General features: G+C 40.0%; 1 protein-coding gene across 3 annotated transcripts; it reads right to left on the bottom strand.

Annotated features, from left to right (window-relative positions):
- Window positions 1-2819: 2819 nt before the first annotated feature.
- Window positions 2820-17957, bottom strand: cbx3b (chromobox homolog 3b). 3 transcript variants are annotated; one of them, XM_071395980.1, is made up of 5 exons: window positions 17884-17957; window positions 14514-14707; window positions 14090-14261; window positions 7074-7216; window positions 2820-6517 (listed from the first exon to the last, which is right to left on the bottom strand). In XM_071395980.1, the coding sequence occupies exons 2-5, from the start codon at window positions 14699-14701 to the stop codon at window positions 6397-6399; spliced, it is 624 nt and encodes a 207-aa protein (XP_071252081.1). In that variant the 5' UTR covers window positions 14702-14707; window positions 17884-17957; the 3' UTR covers window positions 2820-6396. The 3 variants fall into 3 exon arrangements, with proteins under 3 accessions (XP_071252081.1, XP_071252082.1, XP_071252080.1); XM_071395981.1 differs by lacking the exon at window positions 17884-17957 and adding an exon at window positions 15228-15424 and having other exon boundaries at window positions 7074-7213; XM_071395979.1 differs by lacking the exon at window positions 17884-17957 and adding an exon at window positions 15228-15423.
- Window positions 17958-19048: the final 1091 nt, after the last annotated feature.

The following is a 19048-nucleotide window of genomic DNA, read 5'->3' as shown; positions in this document are numbered from 1 at the left end:
ATCGTAACGACAATGACCGTGATAGAACCACTGCTCCACTGCACTGCTCTAGTAAGACAGTGTGTAGTAACCAACGACAATGACCGTGATAGAACCGCTGCTCCACTGCACTGCTCTAGTAAGACAGTGTGTAGTAACCAACGACAATGACCGTGATAGAACCGCTGCTCCACTGCACTGCTCTAGTAAGACAGTGTGTAGTAACCAACGACAATGACCGTGATAGAACCGCTGCTCCACTGCACTGCTCTAGTAAGACAGTGTGTAGTAACCAACGACAATGACCGTGATAGAACCACTGCTCCACTGCACTGCTCTAGTAAAACAGTGTGTAGTAACCAACGACAATGACCGTGATAGAACCGCTGCTCCACTGCACTGCTCTAGTAAGACAGTGTGTAGTAACCAACGACAATGACCGTGATAGAACCGCTGCTCCACTGCACTGCTCTAGTAAGACAGTGTGTAGTAACCAACGACAATGACCGTGATAGAACCACTGCTCCACTGCACTGCTCTAGTAAGACAGTGTGTAGTAACCAACGACAATGACCGTGATAGAACCACTGCTCCACTGCACTGCTCTAGTAAGACAGTGTGTAGTAACCAACGACAATGACCGTGATAGAACCACTGCTCCACTGCACTGCTCTAGTAAGACAGTGTGTAGTAACCAACGACAATGACCGTGATAGAACCACTGCTCCACTGCACTGCTCTAGTAAGACAGTGTGTAGTAACCAACGACAATGACCGTGATAGAACCGCTGCTCCACTGCACTGCTCTAGTAAGACAGTGTGTAGTAACCAACGACAATGACCGTGATAGAACCGCTGCTCCACTGCACTGCTCTAGTAAGACAGTGTGTAGTAACCAACGACAATGACCGTGATAGAACCGCTGCTCCACTGCACTGCTCTAGTAAGACAGTGTGTAGTAACCAACGACAATGACCGTGATAGAACCGCTGCTCCACTGCACTGCTCTAGTAAGACAGTGTGTAGTAACCAACGACAATGACCGTGATAGAACCGCTGCTCCACTGCACTGCTCTAGTAAGACAGTGTGTAGTAACCAACGACAATGACCGTGATAGAACCACTGCTCCACTGCACTGCTCTAGTAAGACAGTGTGTAGTAACCAACGACAATGACCGTGATAGAACCACTGCTCCACTGCACTGCTCTAGTAAGACAGTGTGTAGTAACCAACGACAATGACCGTGATAGAACCACTGCTCCACTGCACTGCTCTAGTAAGACAGTGTGTAGTAACCAACGACAATGACCGTGATAGAACCGCTGCTCCACTGCACTGCTCTAGTAAGACAGTGTGTAGTAACCAGCGACAATGACCGTGATAGAACCACTGCTCCACTGCACTGCTCTAGTAAGACAGTGTGTAGTAACCAACGACAATGACCGTGATAGAACCGCTGCTCCACTGCACTGCTCTAGTAAGACAGTGTGTAGTAACCAACGACAATGACCGTGATAGAACCACTGCTCCACTGCACTGCTCTAGTAAGACAGTGTGTAGTAACCAACGACAATGACCGTGATAGAACCGCTGCTCCACTGCACTGCTCTAGTAAGACAGTGTGTAGTAACCAACGACAATGACCGTGATAGAACCGCTGCTCCACTGCACTGCTCTAGTAAGACAGTGTGTAGTAACCAACGACAATGACCGTGATAGAACCACTGCTCCACTGCACTGCTCTAGTAAGACAGTGTGTAGTAACCAACGACAATGACCGTGATAGAACCGCTGCTCCACTGCACTGCTCTAGTAAGACAGTGTGTAGTAACCAACGACAATGACCGTGATAGAACCGCTGCTCCACTGCACTGCTCTAGTAAGACAGTGTGTAGTAACCAACGACAATGACCGTGATAGAACCGCTGCTCCACTGCACTGCTCTAGTAAGACAGTGTGTAGTAACCAGCGACAATGACCGTGATAGAACCACTGCTCCACTGCACTGCTCTAGTAAAACAGTGTGTAGTAACCAACGACAATGACCGTGATAGAACCGCTGCTCCACTGCACTGCTCTAGTAAGACAGTGTGTAGTAACCAACGACAATGACCGTGATAGAACCGCTGCTCCACTGCACTGCTCTAGTAAGACAGTGTGTAGTAACCAACGACAATGACCGTGATAGAACCGCTGCTCCACTGCACTGCTCTAGTAAGACAGTGTGTAGTAACCAACGACAATGACCGTGATAGAACCGCTGCTCCACTGCACTGCTCTAGTAAGACAGTGTGTAGTAACCAACGACAATGACCGTGATAGAACCGCTGCTCCACTGCACTGCTCTAGTAAGACAGTGTGTAGTAACCAACACTGTCTTTGCCTCTTGACCTGGACGACAATTGCAATGTCACTGTGTGTTTATATGTGACGCTGCAACGCTCGTTCTGCTGAGCTTCCTCGTTTGAATCCCATTTCATAGAGTACTTGAGCACACCTGGAAGTCACAGGGGTGTTGATGTGTATCCACATAGTACAAATACAACTGTCATTTCTCTATGGCTGTATCTCTTTCTCTGGTCATCAAATCTACTGAACAAGGTCTTACTGTAGCTTATAAGGTACCATCTTGTTAAGGTACAATCCACAATATTTGCTGCTGTACAATGGTCATTCAATGAGTAATATATTCTCATTAATTCTTGAAGAATATAATTTATAAATGCAGTCTTCGTACAACTGTCCCAAAACGTGATTGTTTTACTCCGTTGTTTGTGTTTGTTGTCATTGAGTCCTTGTGAATGTGAATGATCTGAGAAACAGGACATAAAAGGCTCACAGGGTGACAGCTACCTTTATTCACAGACAGACACTTCACAGGTCAAAGGTCAACAGGTACAGTAACTTAGTCAGTCAGAGGCAGCCCAGAACAAAAGGTTCAACAGAATGGCAGAGTCTCAAATGGCAGAACATTCCCTATATAGTGCACTACATAGGAAGTAGGGGTCTGTTTAGGATGCAAACATTGCCCCATAACATTCCATTGTCCCATAACATTCCAGTCATGGGAGAGGTGCACAATGAATACAGTGTCAGTCATTTTTGTGTAGGGACTAGAGTTTGTCCTGAACATATATAACTCTGGGCCCCTTAACAAAACAATGATTTATCAGTAACAAATACAGGTTGGTGGATAAATATTTGGTTAAGAGTAGCTGAGAACAATCAGTGACTGGGTAAAATTAACATAATCATATCAGATATACTTTTTTCATATGTGACGTCACATTTTGATCAGAGTAACTCATCAAATCCCCATGGTCACTAACAGAACCCGTGGTTGTGTTCTACATTAAACAGCATACCGTCTACTATCACGTTCTACATTAAACAGCATACCGTCTACTATCACGTTCTACATTAAACAGTATACCGTCTACTATCACGTTCTACATTAAACAGCATACCGTCTACTATCAGGTTCTACATTAAACAGTATACCGTCTACTATCATGTTCTACATTAAACAGCATACCGTCTACTATCACGTTCTACATTAAACAGCATACCGTCTACTATCACGTTCTACATTAAACAGTATACCGTCTACTATCATGTTCTACATTAAACAGCATACCGTCTACTATCACGTTCTACATTAAACAGCATACCGTCTACTATCACGTTCTACATTAAACAGTATACCGTCTACTATCATGTTCTACATTAAACAGCATACCGTCTACTATCATGTTCTACATTAAACAGCATACCGTCTATTATCATGTTCTACATTAAACAGCATACCGTCTACTATCACGTTCTACATTAAACAGCATATCGTCTACTATCATGTTCTACATTAAACAGTATACCGTCTACTATCATGTTCTACATTAAACAGCATACCGTCTACTATCATGTTCTACATCAAACAGCATACCGTCTACTATCATGTTCTACATTAAACAGCATACCGTCTACTATCACGTTCTACATTAAACAGCATACCGTCTACTATCACGTTCTACATTAAACAGTATACCGTCTACTATCATGTTCTACATTAAACAGCATACCGTCTACTATCAGGTTCTACATTAAACAGTATACCGTCTACTATCATGTTCTACATTAAACAGTATACCGTCTACTATCACGTTCTACATTAAACAGCATATCGTCTACTATCATGTTCTACATTAAACAGCATACCGTCTACTATCACGTTCTACATTAAACAGCATACCGTCTACTATCATGTTCTACATTAAACAGCATACCGTCTATTATCATGTTCTACATTAAACAGCATACCGTCTACTATCACGTTCTACATTAAACAGCATATCGTCTACTATCATGTTCTACATTAAACAGCATACCGTCTACTATCACGTTCTACATTAAACAGCATACCGTCTATTATCATGTTCTACATTAAACAGCATACCGTCTACTATCATGTTCTACATTAAACAGCATACCGTCTACTATCATGTTCTACATTAAACAGCATACCGTCTACTATCACGTTCTACATTAAACAGCATATCGTCTACTATCATGTTCTACATTAAACAGCATACCGTCTACTATCATGTTCTACATCAAACAGTATACCGTCTACTATCATGTTCTACATTAAACAGCATACCGTTTACTATCACGTTCTACATTAAACAGCATACCGTCTACTATCATGTTCTACATTAAACAGCATACCGTCTACTATCACGTTCTACATTAAACAGTATACCGTCTACTATCACATTCTACATTAAACAGTATACCGTCTACTATCAGGTTCTACATCAAACAGCATACCGTCTACTATCATGTTCTACATTAAACAGCATACCGTCTACTATCATGTTCTACATTAAACAGCATACCGTCTACTATCATGTTCTACATTAAACAGTATACCGTCTACTATCATGTTCTACATTAAACAGCATACCGTCTACTATCATGTTCTACATTAAACAGCATACCGTCTACTATCATGTTCTACATCAAACAGCATACCGTCTACTATCATGTTCTACATTAAACAGCATACCGTCTACTATCACATTCTACATTAAACAGCATACCGTCTACTATCATGTTCTACATTAAACAGCATACCGTCTACTATCATGTTCTACATTAAACAGCATACCGTCTACTATCATGTTCTACATTAAACAGCATACCGTCTACTATCACATTCTACATTAAACAGCATACCGTCTACTATCATGTTCTACATTAAACAGCATACCGTCTACTATCATGTTCTACATTAAACAGCATACCGTCTACTATCATGTTCTACATTAAACAGCATACCGTCTACTATCATTCAACACTTTTCTACATTTGTCAGTAAACTAAATGTAACACATTTATCAACTTTGAATCGCACACACACAGAAAAAGTACAATATCAAGGATGGTGGCAAAAAGTAAATGGTGCAGATATCATATTAGGTGACCAGTAGTTATCTATTGAGTGTAATGCACAGTGAACCCAATACTATACAATATTACTATACTTAATAAAACAACAGACATCTCACAGTGAACCCATTACTATACAATATTACTATACTTAATAAAACAACAGACATCTCACAGTGAACCCATTACTATACAAGATAAGTATCCTACTTAATAAAACAACAGACATCTCACAGTGGAAGAGCCGGAGGGAGAGCCTTGTGGCCAAGGTGCCCCAGAGGCAGAAGATACAAGAACCTAAATCTAGTACTAAAGTCCAATACAATCACATGGGGTTCTATGACCACAGTGTCAGTAGTCACACAGAACACAGTGTCCACAGTGATTCAGTCTGCTGCAGTACATGAAGACACTGGGAAAGGAATGCTAAGGGTTAGTTTCAACTCTTCAAACGTAGTGGAAGCACATCCAGTCACTTTAAAAAAAACAAAGACATGTAATCCAGAGAGATACTCGCACACTTCGTCAGGCTTTGACAAAGAGCTTCGGGTTGAGATGTTGTACAATAGACTGGGGGGAGCATTCATCAGTGTGAACTGTCTGCCTTCATTTCCTTAGTTTCAACTCAATCAGAGCCACAGAGAGAGATAGACGTCTCTATGAATGGTTCTGAACCCCCAAAGGCATTGTGACCTCACCCAGCACCACAGGAAGCAGGAAGAGGCCCAGCCAACCCCGTAGAGGGATTTTACACCTGCCACGATGACTCAATCTACCTGCAGCAGGACATCGTTTCACACACTGTGCCTTTAATGTCAGCTCAAGGAGGACCTTGGTTTGCTGGAGGAGAAATTAACCTATGAGATGCCTACAGATGCTTGTCAGTTCACATTCATACTTGTGTACTCACATGCACACACTCTACGATACACACACACACACACACACACACACACACACACACCCTTTACTGGTCCTCGTCCCCAGAGTGCCAGGTGAGTTTGTCCTCGTAGAAGCCTACAACCACCTCAGGATACCTGGCGCTGGCCTCCCTGGCTGACAGCAGGGCCACCTCGTCACGGTTCTTCCTGTCCCACACAGGGATACAAGCCATTATTAGAATTATTATACCGTCCCTATGACATATTATTACACAGATAACATCTTTACACGTGTAGAGAGAGAGAGAGAGAGACTACAACTGGGAGGGGGGCAATGTCCACTTCTTTCTGTTGGTCAGAGCACATCATTATAACTACTCTGGTGCTGTTCTTTCTGTTGGTCAGAGCACATCATTATAACTACTCTGGTGCTGTTCTTTCTGTTGGTCAGAGCACATCATTATAACTACTCTGGTGCTGTTCTTTCTGTTGGTCAGAGCACATCATTATAACTACTCTGGTGCTGTTGCACAATCAAAAGTCTTTACCAGAAATGAAAGTCTTTACCAGAAATGACTAGTATGTTTGCGGAATGTAGCCTACACTAGTCTGTTGCTGCCTGGCATACAGTCAGGAAGACAAGAGGAACCAGTTGTGTGACAAGAGAGTTTTTATTCTAAAAACAACAGACAACATCTGCCAACCTTGGAATGTTGGTGTTTGTTGCAGTTTGTTGTGGCAGTAGGGAAGTGGTTAACTGTACCATTTGATGAGGAACATGAGTTCTCCGTGTCTGTCTGTGGAGCCGATGATGCGTTCAGGTTCCAGGGGGCAGGTGAGGGCAGTAGGAGAATCCTGGTCAGCTGGTTCCTGGAGGTCATTATGTCTCTGCTCGCTGTACACCTGCTGGGAGGACAACACAACACAGCTGACCAATCAGAGGGATTGACTTGGTACCGGTACCCCCTGTATATAGCCTCCACATTGACTCGGTACCGGTACCCCCTGTATATAGCCTCCACATTGACCCGGTACCGGTACCCCCTGTATATAGCCTCCACATTGACCCGGTACCGGTACCCCCTGTATATAGCCTCCACATTGACCCGGTACCGGTACCCCCTGTATATAGCCTCCACATTGACTCGGTACCGGTACCCCCTGTATATAGCCTCGTTATTGTTATTTTGCTGCTTTTTATTTTATTTTTTACTTTATTTTATTTAGTAAATATTTTTTTTACTCTATTTCTTGAACCGCATTGTTGGTTAAGGGCTTGTTGGTAAGCAGTTCCCTGTTATGTCTACACCTGTTGTATTGTTAGAGGAGCATTATAATCATCTAAGGCAACGACTCAATGACTCTCTCCCTGTCTCAACGACTGTCTCCCTGTCTCAACGACTCAACAACTCTATCCCCGTCTCAATATTTAATAGATATAAGCGACACTGCACATGCTGAACAAAGATTTTTTGCTCAGGTGTTATAGACATTTTGTTTGTAATTTAGTCAAAGGGTTATTTAATCACTCTATAGTACTATGTGGAAGCTCAGTGCAGGCATGGAAAGTGGAAACATTGACTCCAAAGGGAACAATGAAACATGTGTATATCTGGAACAGAATGTCTGGATATCATTCTGGAATTAGAATGCCTCCTTCCTGGTTCTATTCCTATATCAGTCTGCGGAGGTAACTTTTCCACATTACTGTGGAGCTTTTATCATCATATAACAAACGTGTATTTTTGGGTACCGGTATTCTTACTCTATTCCATGATCATATAGTAATAGACTGACACACACTGATCTACAGACCAGTCTTCTATTAACATGAATAAACACACTGATCTACAGACCAGTCTTCTACTAACATGAATAAACACACTGATCTACAGACCAGTCTTCTATAGACATGAATAAACACACTGATCTACAGACCAGTCTTCTATTAACATGAATAAACACACTGATCTACAGACCAGTCTTCTATTGACATGAATAAACACACTGATCTACAGACCAGTCTTCTATAGACATGAATAAACACACTGATCTACAGACCAGTCTTCTATAGACATGAATAAACACACTGATCTACAGACCAGTCTTCTATAGACATGAATAAACACACTGATCTACAGACCAGTCTTCTATAGACATGAATAAACACACTGATCTACAGACCAGTCTTCTATTGACATGAATAAACACACTGATCTACAGACCAGTCTTCTATTAACATGAATAAACACACTGATCTACAGACCAGTCTTCTATTAACATGAATAAACACACTGATCTACAGACCAGTCTTCTATTGACATGAATAAACACACTGATCTACAGACCAGTCTTCTATTAACATGAATAAACACACTGATCTACAGACCAGTCTTCTATTAACATGAATAAACACACTGATCTACAGACCAGTCTTCTATAGACATGAATAAACACACTGATCTACAGACCAGTCTTCTATAGACATGAATAAACACACTGATCTACAGACCAGTCTTCTATTAACATGAATAAACACACTGATCTACAGACCAGTCTTCTATTGACATGAATAAACACACTGATCTACAGACCAGTCTTCTATTAACATGAATAAACACACTGATCTACAGACCAGTCTTCTATAGACATGAATAAACACACTGATCTACAGACCAGTCTTCTATAGACATGAATAAACACACTGATCTACAGACCAGTCTTCTATAGACATGAATAAACACACTGATCTACAGACCAGTCTTCTATTAACATGAATAAACACACTGATCTACAGACCAGTCTTCTATTAACATGAATAAACACACTGATCTACAGACCAGTCTTCTATAGACATGAATAAACACACTGATCTACAGACCAGTCTTCTATTGACATGAATAAACACACTGATCTACAGACCAGTCTTCTATTAACATGAATAAACACACTGATCTACAGACCAGTCTTCTATTAACATGAATAAACACACTGATCTACAGACCAGTCTTCTATTAACATGAATAAACACACTGATCTACAGACCAGTCTTCTATAGACATGAATAAACACACTGATCTACAGACCAGTCTTCTATAGACATGAATAAACACACTGATCTACAGACCAGTCTTCTATTAACATGAATAAACACACTGATCTACAGACCAGTCTTCTATTAACATGAATAAACACACTGATCTACAGACCAGTCTTCTATAGACATGAATAAACACACTGATCTACAGACCAGTCTTCTATAGACATGAATAAACACACTGATCTACAGACCAGTCTTCTATTAACATGAATAAACACACTGATCTACAGACCAGTCTTCTATTGACATGAATAAACACACTGATCTACAGACCAGTCTTCTATTAACATGAATAAACACACTGATCTACAGACCAGTCTTCTATAGACATGAATAAACACACTGATCTACAGACCAGTCTTCTATAGACATGAATAAACACACTGATCTACAGACCAGTCTTCTATAGACATGAATAAACACACTGATCTACAGACCAGTCTTCTATTAACATGAATAAACACACTGATCTACAGACCAGTCTTCTATTAACATGAATAAACACACTGATCTACAGACCAGTCTTCTATTGACATGAATAAACACACTGATCTACAGACCAGTCTTCTATTGACATGAATAAACACACTGATCTACAGACCAGTCTTCTATAGACATGAATAAACACACTGATCTACAGACCAGTCTTCTATTGACATGAATAAACACACTGATCTACAGACCAGTCTTCTATTGACATGAATAAACACACTGATCTACAGACCAGTCTTCTATTAACATGAATAAACACACTGATCTACAGACCAGTCTTCTATTGACATGAATAAACACACTGATCTACAGACCAGTCTTCTATTAACATGAATAAACACACTGATCTACAGACCAGTCTTCTATTGACATGAATAAACACACTGATCTACAGACCAGTCTTCTATTAACATGAATAAACACACTGATCTACAGACCAGTCTTCTATTAACATGAATAAACACACTGATCTACAGACCAGTCTTCTATTAACATGAATAAACACACTGATCTACAGACCAGTCTTCTATAGACATGAATAAACACACTGATCTACAGACCAGTCTTCTATAGACATGAATAAACACACTGATCTACAGACCAGTCTTCTATTAACATGAATAAACACACTGATCTACAGACCAGTCTTCTATTAACATGAATAAACACACTGATCTACAGACCAGTCTTCTATAGACATGAATAAACACACTGATCTACAGACCAGTCTTCTATAGACATGAATAAACACACTGATCTACAGACCAGTCTTCTATTAACATGAATAAACACACTGATCTACAGACCAGTCTTCTATTGACATGAATAAACACACTGATCTACAGACCAGTCTTCTATTAACATGAATAAACACACTGATCTACAGACCAGTCTTCTATAGACATGAATAAACACACTGATCTACAGACCAGTCTTCTATAGACATGAATAAACACACTGATCTACAGACCAGTCTTCTATAGACATGAATAAACACACTGATCTACAGACCAGTCTTCTATTAACATGAATAAACACACTGATCTACAGACCAGTCTTCTATTAACATGAATAAACACACTGATCTACAGACCAGTCTTCTATTGACATGAATAAACACACTGATCTACAGACCAGTCTTCTATTGACATGAATAAACACACTGATCTACAGACCAGTCTTCTATAGACATGAATAAACACACTGATCTACAGACCAGTCTTCTATTGACATGAATAAACACACTGATCTACAGACCAGTCTTCTATTGACATGAATAAACACACTGATCTACAGACCAGTCTTCTATTAACATGAATAAACACACTGATCTACAGACCAGTCTTCTATTGACATGAATAAACACACTGATCTACAGACCAGTCTTCTATTAACATGAATAAACACACTGATCTACAGACCAGTCTTCTATAGACATGAATAAACACACTGATCTACAGACCAGTCTTCTATTGACATGAATAAACACACTGATCTACAGACCAGTCTTCTATTGACATGAATAAACACACTGATCTACAGACCAGTCTTCTATTGACAAGAATAAACACACTGATCTACAGACCAGTCTTCTATTGACATGAATAAACACACTGATCTACAGACCAGTCTTCTACTAACATGAATAAACACACTGATCTACAGACCAGTCTTCTATAGACATGAATAAACACACTGATCTACAGACCAGTCTTCTATAGACATGAATAAACACACTGATCTACAGACCAGTCTTCTATTAACATGAATAAACACACTGATCTACAGACCAGTCTTCTATAGACATGAATAAACACACTGATCTACAGACCAGTCTTCTATTAACATGAATAAACACACTGATCTACAGACCAGTCTTCTATTGACATGAATAAACACACTGATCTACAGACCAGTCTTCTATTGACATGAATAAACACACTGATCTACAGACCAGTCTTCTATAGACATGAATAAACACACTGATCTACAGACCAGTCTTCTATTGACATGAATAAACACACTGATCTACAGACCAGTCTTCTATTGACAAGAATAAACACACTGATCTACAGGCCAGTCTTCTATTAACATGAATAAACACACTGATCTACAGACCAGTCTTCTATAGACATGAATAAACACACTGATCTACAGACCAGTCTTCTATTGACAAGAATAAACACACTGATCTACAGACCAGTCTTCTATTGACATGAATAAACACACTGATCTACAGACCAGTCTTCTATTGACATGAATAAACACACTGATCTACAGACCAGTCTTCTATTAACATGAATAAACACACTGATCTACAGACCAGTCTTCTATAGACATGAATAAACACACTGATCTACAGACCAGTCTTCTATTGACATGAATAAACACACTGATCTACAGACCAGTCTTCTATTGACAAGAATAAACACACTGATCTACAGACCAGTCTTCTATTGACATGAATAAACACACTGATCTACAGACCAGTCTTCTATTGACATGAATAAACACACTGATCTACAGACCAGTCTTCTATTGACATGAATAAACACACTGATCTACAGACCAGTCTTCTATTGACAAGAATAAACACACTGATCTACAGACCAGTCTTCTATTGACATGAATAAACACACTGATCTACAGACCAGTCTTCTATTGACAAGAATAAACACACTGATCTACAGACCAGTCTTCTATTGACATGAATAAACACACTGATCTACAGACCAGTCTTCTATTGACATGAATAAACACACTGATCTACAGACCAGTCTTCTATAGACATGAATAAACACACTGATCTACAGACCAGTCTTCTATTGACATGAATAAACACACTGATCTACAGACCAGTCTTCTATTGACATGAATAAACACACTGATCTACAGACCAGTCTTCTATTGACATGAATAAACACACTGATCTACAGACCAGTCTTCTATTGACATGAATAAACACACTGATCTACAGACCAGTCTTCTATAGACATGAATAAACACACTGATCTACAGACCAGTCTTCTATTGACATGAATAAACACACTGATCTACAGACCAGTCTTCTATAGACATGAATAAACACACTGATCTACAGACCAGTCTTCTATAGACATGAATAAACACACTGATCTACAGACCAGTCTTCTACTAACATGAATAAACACACTGATCTACAGACCAGTCTTCTATTAACATGAATAAACACACTGATCTACAGGCCAGTCTTCTATTAACATGAATAAACACACTGATCTACAGACCAGTCTTCTATAGACATGAATAAACACACTGATCTACAGACCAGTCTTCTATAGACATGAATAAACACACTGATCTACAGACCAGTCTTCTATTAACATGAATAAACACACTGATCTACAGACCAGTCTTCTATTAACATGAATAAACACACTGATCTACAGACCAGTCTTCTATTGACATGAATAAACACACTGATCTACAGACCAGTCTTCTATTAACATGAATAAACACACTGATCTACAGACCAGTATTCTATTAACATGAATAAACACACTGATCTACAGACCAGTCTTCTATTAACATGAATAAACACACTGATCTACAGACCAGTCTTCTATTGACATGAATAAACACACTGATCTACAGACCAGTCTTCTATTGACAAGAATAAACACACTGATCTACAGACCAGTCTTCTATTGACATGAATAAACACACTGATCTACAGACCAGTCTTCTATAGACATGAATAAACACACTGATCTACAGACCAGTCTTCTATTGACATGAATAAACACACTGATCTACAGACCAGTCTTCTATTGACATGAATAAACACACTGATCTACAGACCAGTCTTCTATTGACATGAATAAACACACTGATCTACAGACCAGTCTTCTATAGACATGAATAAACACACTGATCTACCGACCAGTCTTCTATTGACATGAATAAACACACTGATCTACAGACCAGTCTTCTATAGACATGAATAAACACACTGATCTACAGACCAGTCTTCTATTAACATGAATAAACACACTGATCTACAGACCAGTCTTCTATAGACATGAATAAACACACTGATCTACAGACCAGTCTTCTATTAACATGAATAAACACACTGATCTACAGACCAGTCACTCTGTCATCCCAGATCTCAGTCACTCTGTCATCCCAGAACTCAAGCCACTCACAATCTCCGTCTCCTGTCCTGCCAGTTCCTCTTTGGGGACTAGCTCTGGTTCCACCGGCTGTAGGTTCTCTTCCTCCACCTGATTGTCTCCAGACAAACAGAGGTTTCTCAGGAACTCTTCTATCAGTTCAGGACAGACCAAGTTGTCCTCGGGTTCCCAGGTGTTATCAGCACTAGAGGCAGAAACAGTGTGAGTGTGTCTATGTACAGAAAGCTTTTAATATTAGCCACTGAAGAAATTCAATGAATTCATAGACAACTATTTTTAACTAGTTTAGGATACTACTGAATATGTCCCAAATGGCCCCCTAGTCCTTATATAGTGCACTAGTGTGTAATTATGTTCAAGAGTAGTGCGTTAGGGAATAGGGTGCCATTTGGGAGGCCCCATGGTCTATTCAACTGTGTTGAAATGCTCTCCTTACTCAGTGAATCCTTTCCACTTCAGATAGTACTCTACTCTTCCATTGGAGACCCTTCGATGGATGATCTTCTCAACCACAAACTCCTGGACGACTGCTGCTGCTGTTGTTGTTGTTAATGGTGTTGGTGTTATTATTGTTGCGGTTATTGTTTCTGCCTTTCTCTGTTTCACATTCTGCTTTTTTCTCATTCTAACCTGCAGAGGGAAAATATATACTTCAAGTTAAGTGTAATTCAGAAAACTATAATTCAGAAAAAATGTAGTAGCCTATTTAATTGTGTATTGTGAAGAGGCTATGGCTGTATTCACTCCTCATCATAAATACTATGTCAAATCTTTCACGCAACGTTATTACAATGTAACGCGAGCACAATATCGAGGTCCAGACAGAATATCGTCGTCATCATCATGTGGTTACATTGTAACGTCTAGCAGCCTCGGGTCAAGGGGACATACTAGCGCATCGTCGTTCTACGACACATTGAAATCGCGCGTTCTGTACACATCTACTGTTGGTTACACATCTATTACTATTTACAATATTTTTTTTACTGCGGACTCGCTGGTGAAATTACTAGAGGCTGCAACACTGCGGACTACAGTCACTGACAAACATACACAAACTAGACGACTTAACAGCAAATTCATGTATCGTATGATTAACGCAAACGTACACTAGGCTACATATCGAAGGCTATTTCTAATAAACACGTACGCTTTCAGTCCAACTTTGGCTGTGACAGAAATACGCTACGATGTAGCATACGCTGGAGCAAACTGATACAAAAACAATTTAAATGTGTCCAGTGGTTCGTTAGATGCGTAGCCAAATGCAACAATGTTCTAGTGTCTTTACAAAAACTTTTCATGAATGAGTTAAATAAAGATGGCCGGGGTGGGAGCTCGGAGGAAGTGGTTGCCAAGGGAAGAGGTCAAGTCAGAAAAACCGGGAGGAGACAATGGGACATCCGCCAATCACAGACCGATCCGCTTGTCTGCTCTGTCTACTGTGGGAATTCGCTTGGGTTTACTACTGTGTAATTTAATAGTAGGATTTGGCTATACGCTCGGCTATAATGATGATTGTCGATAGCCGACGGGCATGAGGGAGAGAAGTTGCCTACGCTGTTAAAATAAAGTGTTTTGTAACACTTATTAAACTAGTGGGAACTGAGCTGCCACCATCGTTAAGGAGACGAAAGCTTAACTTTGCTGGAGTTTTGAAACACATGGGTGTAAGGGGTTATGAGACAGATTTAAGGTGTAGCCTACTGAAACATTCATCCTAAGGTGTTCTGAAACATGACGTGGTGTGTTGTAACGCGACATAGTCAAGCGTTGTGGAACACCTTGCCAGAGACTGGGAGCACTAACCAGGAAAAGGTTGAAAACACTATTATGATGTTTCGTGGCCTGTTTCATGCAGAATTAGATCCCTTATCTGTTGGTGTCATTTCCTCTCTGTAAAGTTCCTAAACAATATAATTGTGTTTCGAATCCTGTCTAGTGCAGAATTAGAACACTTCTGGAATTTTCCAATTCTGTAAATGGGAGTCCATCCTCATTGTGTATTCCCTGCTGTTATACGGTCTGCTGAGAAACTCCTCATAGGTCATTCCAAAAGGTCAAATGTATAGTATTATGCTCAAACGAAAGATATGATAAAATATAGTTTTGTGAAAATACAAATTAATACGTTTGTCCATGATAGTAATTAATGACTACAAAATAAAAATGTTCAAGACATGATTTTGAAGCTTAATATTTTCTTTGCAAATGATCAAATGACAACAAAACATGAACAGGTATTTAACATTTTAATACTGATAAAGTACGACAGTTCTAAGATCTGTAAGTTATTTATCATATTAATATTCTTCAAAATCAAGGGAAATATGGCATTATGGCAAGTGCACAAAAGATGTACACAAAAGATATGGCAAGTGCACAAAAGATGTAAACAATGACGTGTCCATTAACAACTAGATGTTTTTATTTATTTATTTATTTTACCGTTATTTTACCAGGTAAGTTGACTGAGAACACGTTCTCATTTGCAGCAACGACCTGGGGAATAGTTACAGGGGAGAGGAGGGGGATGAATGAGCCAATTGTAAACTGGGGATTATTAGGTGACCGTGATGGTTGAGGGCCAGATTGGGAATTTAGCCAGGACACCGGGGTTAACACCCCTACTCTTACGATAAGTGCCGTGGGATCTTTAATGACCTCAGAGAGTCAGGACACCCGTTTAACGTCCCATCCGAAAGACGGCACCCTACACAGAGCAGTGTCCCCAATCACTGCCCTGGGGCATTGGGATCTTTGTTTAGACCAGAGGAAAGAGTGCCTCCTACTGGCCCTCCAACACCACTTCCAGCAGCACCTGGTCTCCCATCCAGGGACTGACCAGGACCAACCCTGCTTAGCTTCAGAAGCAAGCCAGCAGTGGTATGCAGGGTGGTATGCTGCTGTAACATCAACAATGAATCAAAATGACTGTTTGACTTGTACTATAAGCATACAGTGACCATTAGCCGCCAAAATTCTACACAAAACCAATGTTCTTGTTGAGTGAATTCCTTTTCTGTTTCCTTCTTCAATGTAACAGAGTAACACAGTCATAATACCCATAAAACCTAGCGGTCAAACAAGGTAATGGTTCCAATTGTTTTTCCACCATACATTTTTCCCATAGTGGATTTTAGAAACACTTAAAATAAGGGCTGTGTTTCAGGTAGGCTTACCATTTTGATAACTGTGTAAATCTCTCTAGGACAAGGTGATTTTATTTTTACCGCCTTTTTCGTGATTACGATCTTGTCTCATCGCTGCAACTCCCCACCAGGCTTGGGAGAGGCGAAGGTCGAGTCACGAGGCCTACGAAACATGACCCGCCAAACCGCGCTTAACCCGGAAGCTTGCTTAACCCGGAAGCCAACTGCACCAATGTGTCAGAGGAAACACCGTTCAACTGACGACCCAAGGCAGCCTGCATGCGCCCGGCTTTGATCTGACTTTGATCTGAAGCTATTCTTGTAATTATTGTGATTTTGCTATTGTAAATGTTTGTAGGCCTATGTAGCCAAATTGTATCTATGATCGTATGCTGTCCATTCATGTTTTTGGTATGTTATTTTTATATCTGAGAATTAACCAGTGATATCAGGCTACACGCAGCCATGATTACAGACACCTGTGTGTGTGTCCTTTGACACTATATAAACTAGTCACCCCGATTTCATTCTAAAATCCACTATGGGAAAAATGTATGGTGGAAAAACGATTGGAACCATTTCCTTGTTTGACCGTTAGGGTTTATGGGTATTATGACACCCCAACTGTGGGGCTCTATAACATTTTGTACTCACGTTGTCATTGACTTTGGTTTGTTTTGGAGAGCTTTGCTTGAGTCTGGTGTGCTCTTTCCTGTCTGAGTTTGTGAAGGACCTGAACATAGCAGACGCGCCCACAAACTTACCTGCTTTTATGCTTGACCATAGAGTTTGCTAGAGGGCACACCTGACATGAATGCCCTCTCTCCACCTCCATGCCCGAGACTGGGGAATGCTGAACAGTACGGTAGCACAATGTTTGAAGTTCACATTTTTTCTTTGATCTAAAAATGTTCTTCTGATATGGAGTCTGAGTTCCTCACATGGTACCTGGCTGTGTGGTTGAGTGGGTAAAATCCCAAATACATTTGCCATCTTACGGACCCAAAAATTGTGCTTTCACTTCCCGATTCTGCTTCTAATCTGTCTAAACAAAGCACAGAAAAAATGATGGTGAAATTCCTAGGTTTGAGTTGATTTAACATTTTTTGACATACGTCCATGTTTTGTGAAGTCTACTTAGCTCAAGTCTGAATCGGGCCCCATCTGTTGAATATCACATTTGGCCTGGAAACTGTAGCCTTTAATTACTGTCTTTGTCTAACATAGGAAAATTATTCAATTCCCAGTGTCTTCTTTAAAATGATAATTGTCTGAAAATCATCATCAATCAACATTTACGCTATAAGCCATTGGCATTTCAAAACCCTTTGCTTGCATGAGAGATACAGTCTGCCAACATATGTTTTTTGTGTTTTGATGCTGCCTTTTACATGCAGTGAAACACCACCAATGGTTTTCACAAGACTCTCATAAAAACACCAATATTCAGATTGAAGAACCACTTTGGGTGTTTCAGAGTATATTTCAATTCTGTTTTGAAATACCTTCAGTCTTTCAGAAATGTTCCATTGGTTTTACATTCAACCACCCTCCAAACACCAGATCTCTGTTTAGCTGCACTACTAGTCATGGTTTCAGTACACTATGAGGGTGTGTTAATTCTTACCAAAATGGCCTGGTTCATATTTGGAATGGTGCTTGTTTAGAGAGAAGTATTTTATAGGGCCGACACTATTTTGAATTGGGACTTATATTAGTTGATCTGGTAAAATCAATTAAATGTTTCATAATAGATGAGAAATAGTCTAATATCTAAATAGCTGAATTCATTTAGGTTAACAAGCTATTGTCAATAAAT

Source organism: Salvelinus alpinus, chromosome 4, assembly GCF_045679555.1.
Source record: "Salvelinus alpinus chromosome 4, SLU_Salpinus.1, whole genome shotgun sequence".
NCBI lineage: Eukaryota > Metazoa > Chordata > Actinopteri > Salmoniformes > Salmonidae > Salvelinus > Salvelinus alpinus.
The sequence above is the reverse complement of the archived record's forward strand: the minus strand, read 5'-3'. Positions and strand labels throughout refer to the sequence as shown.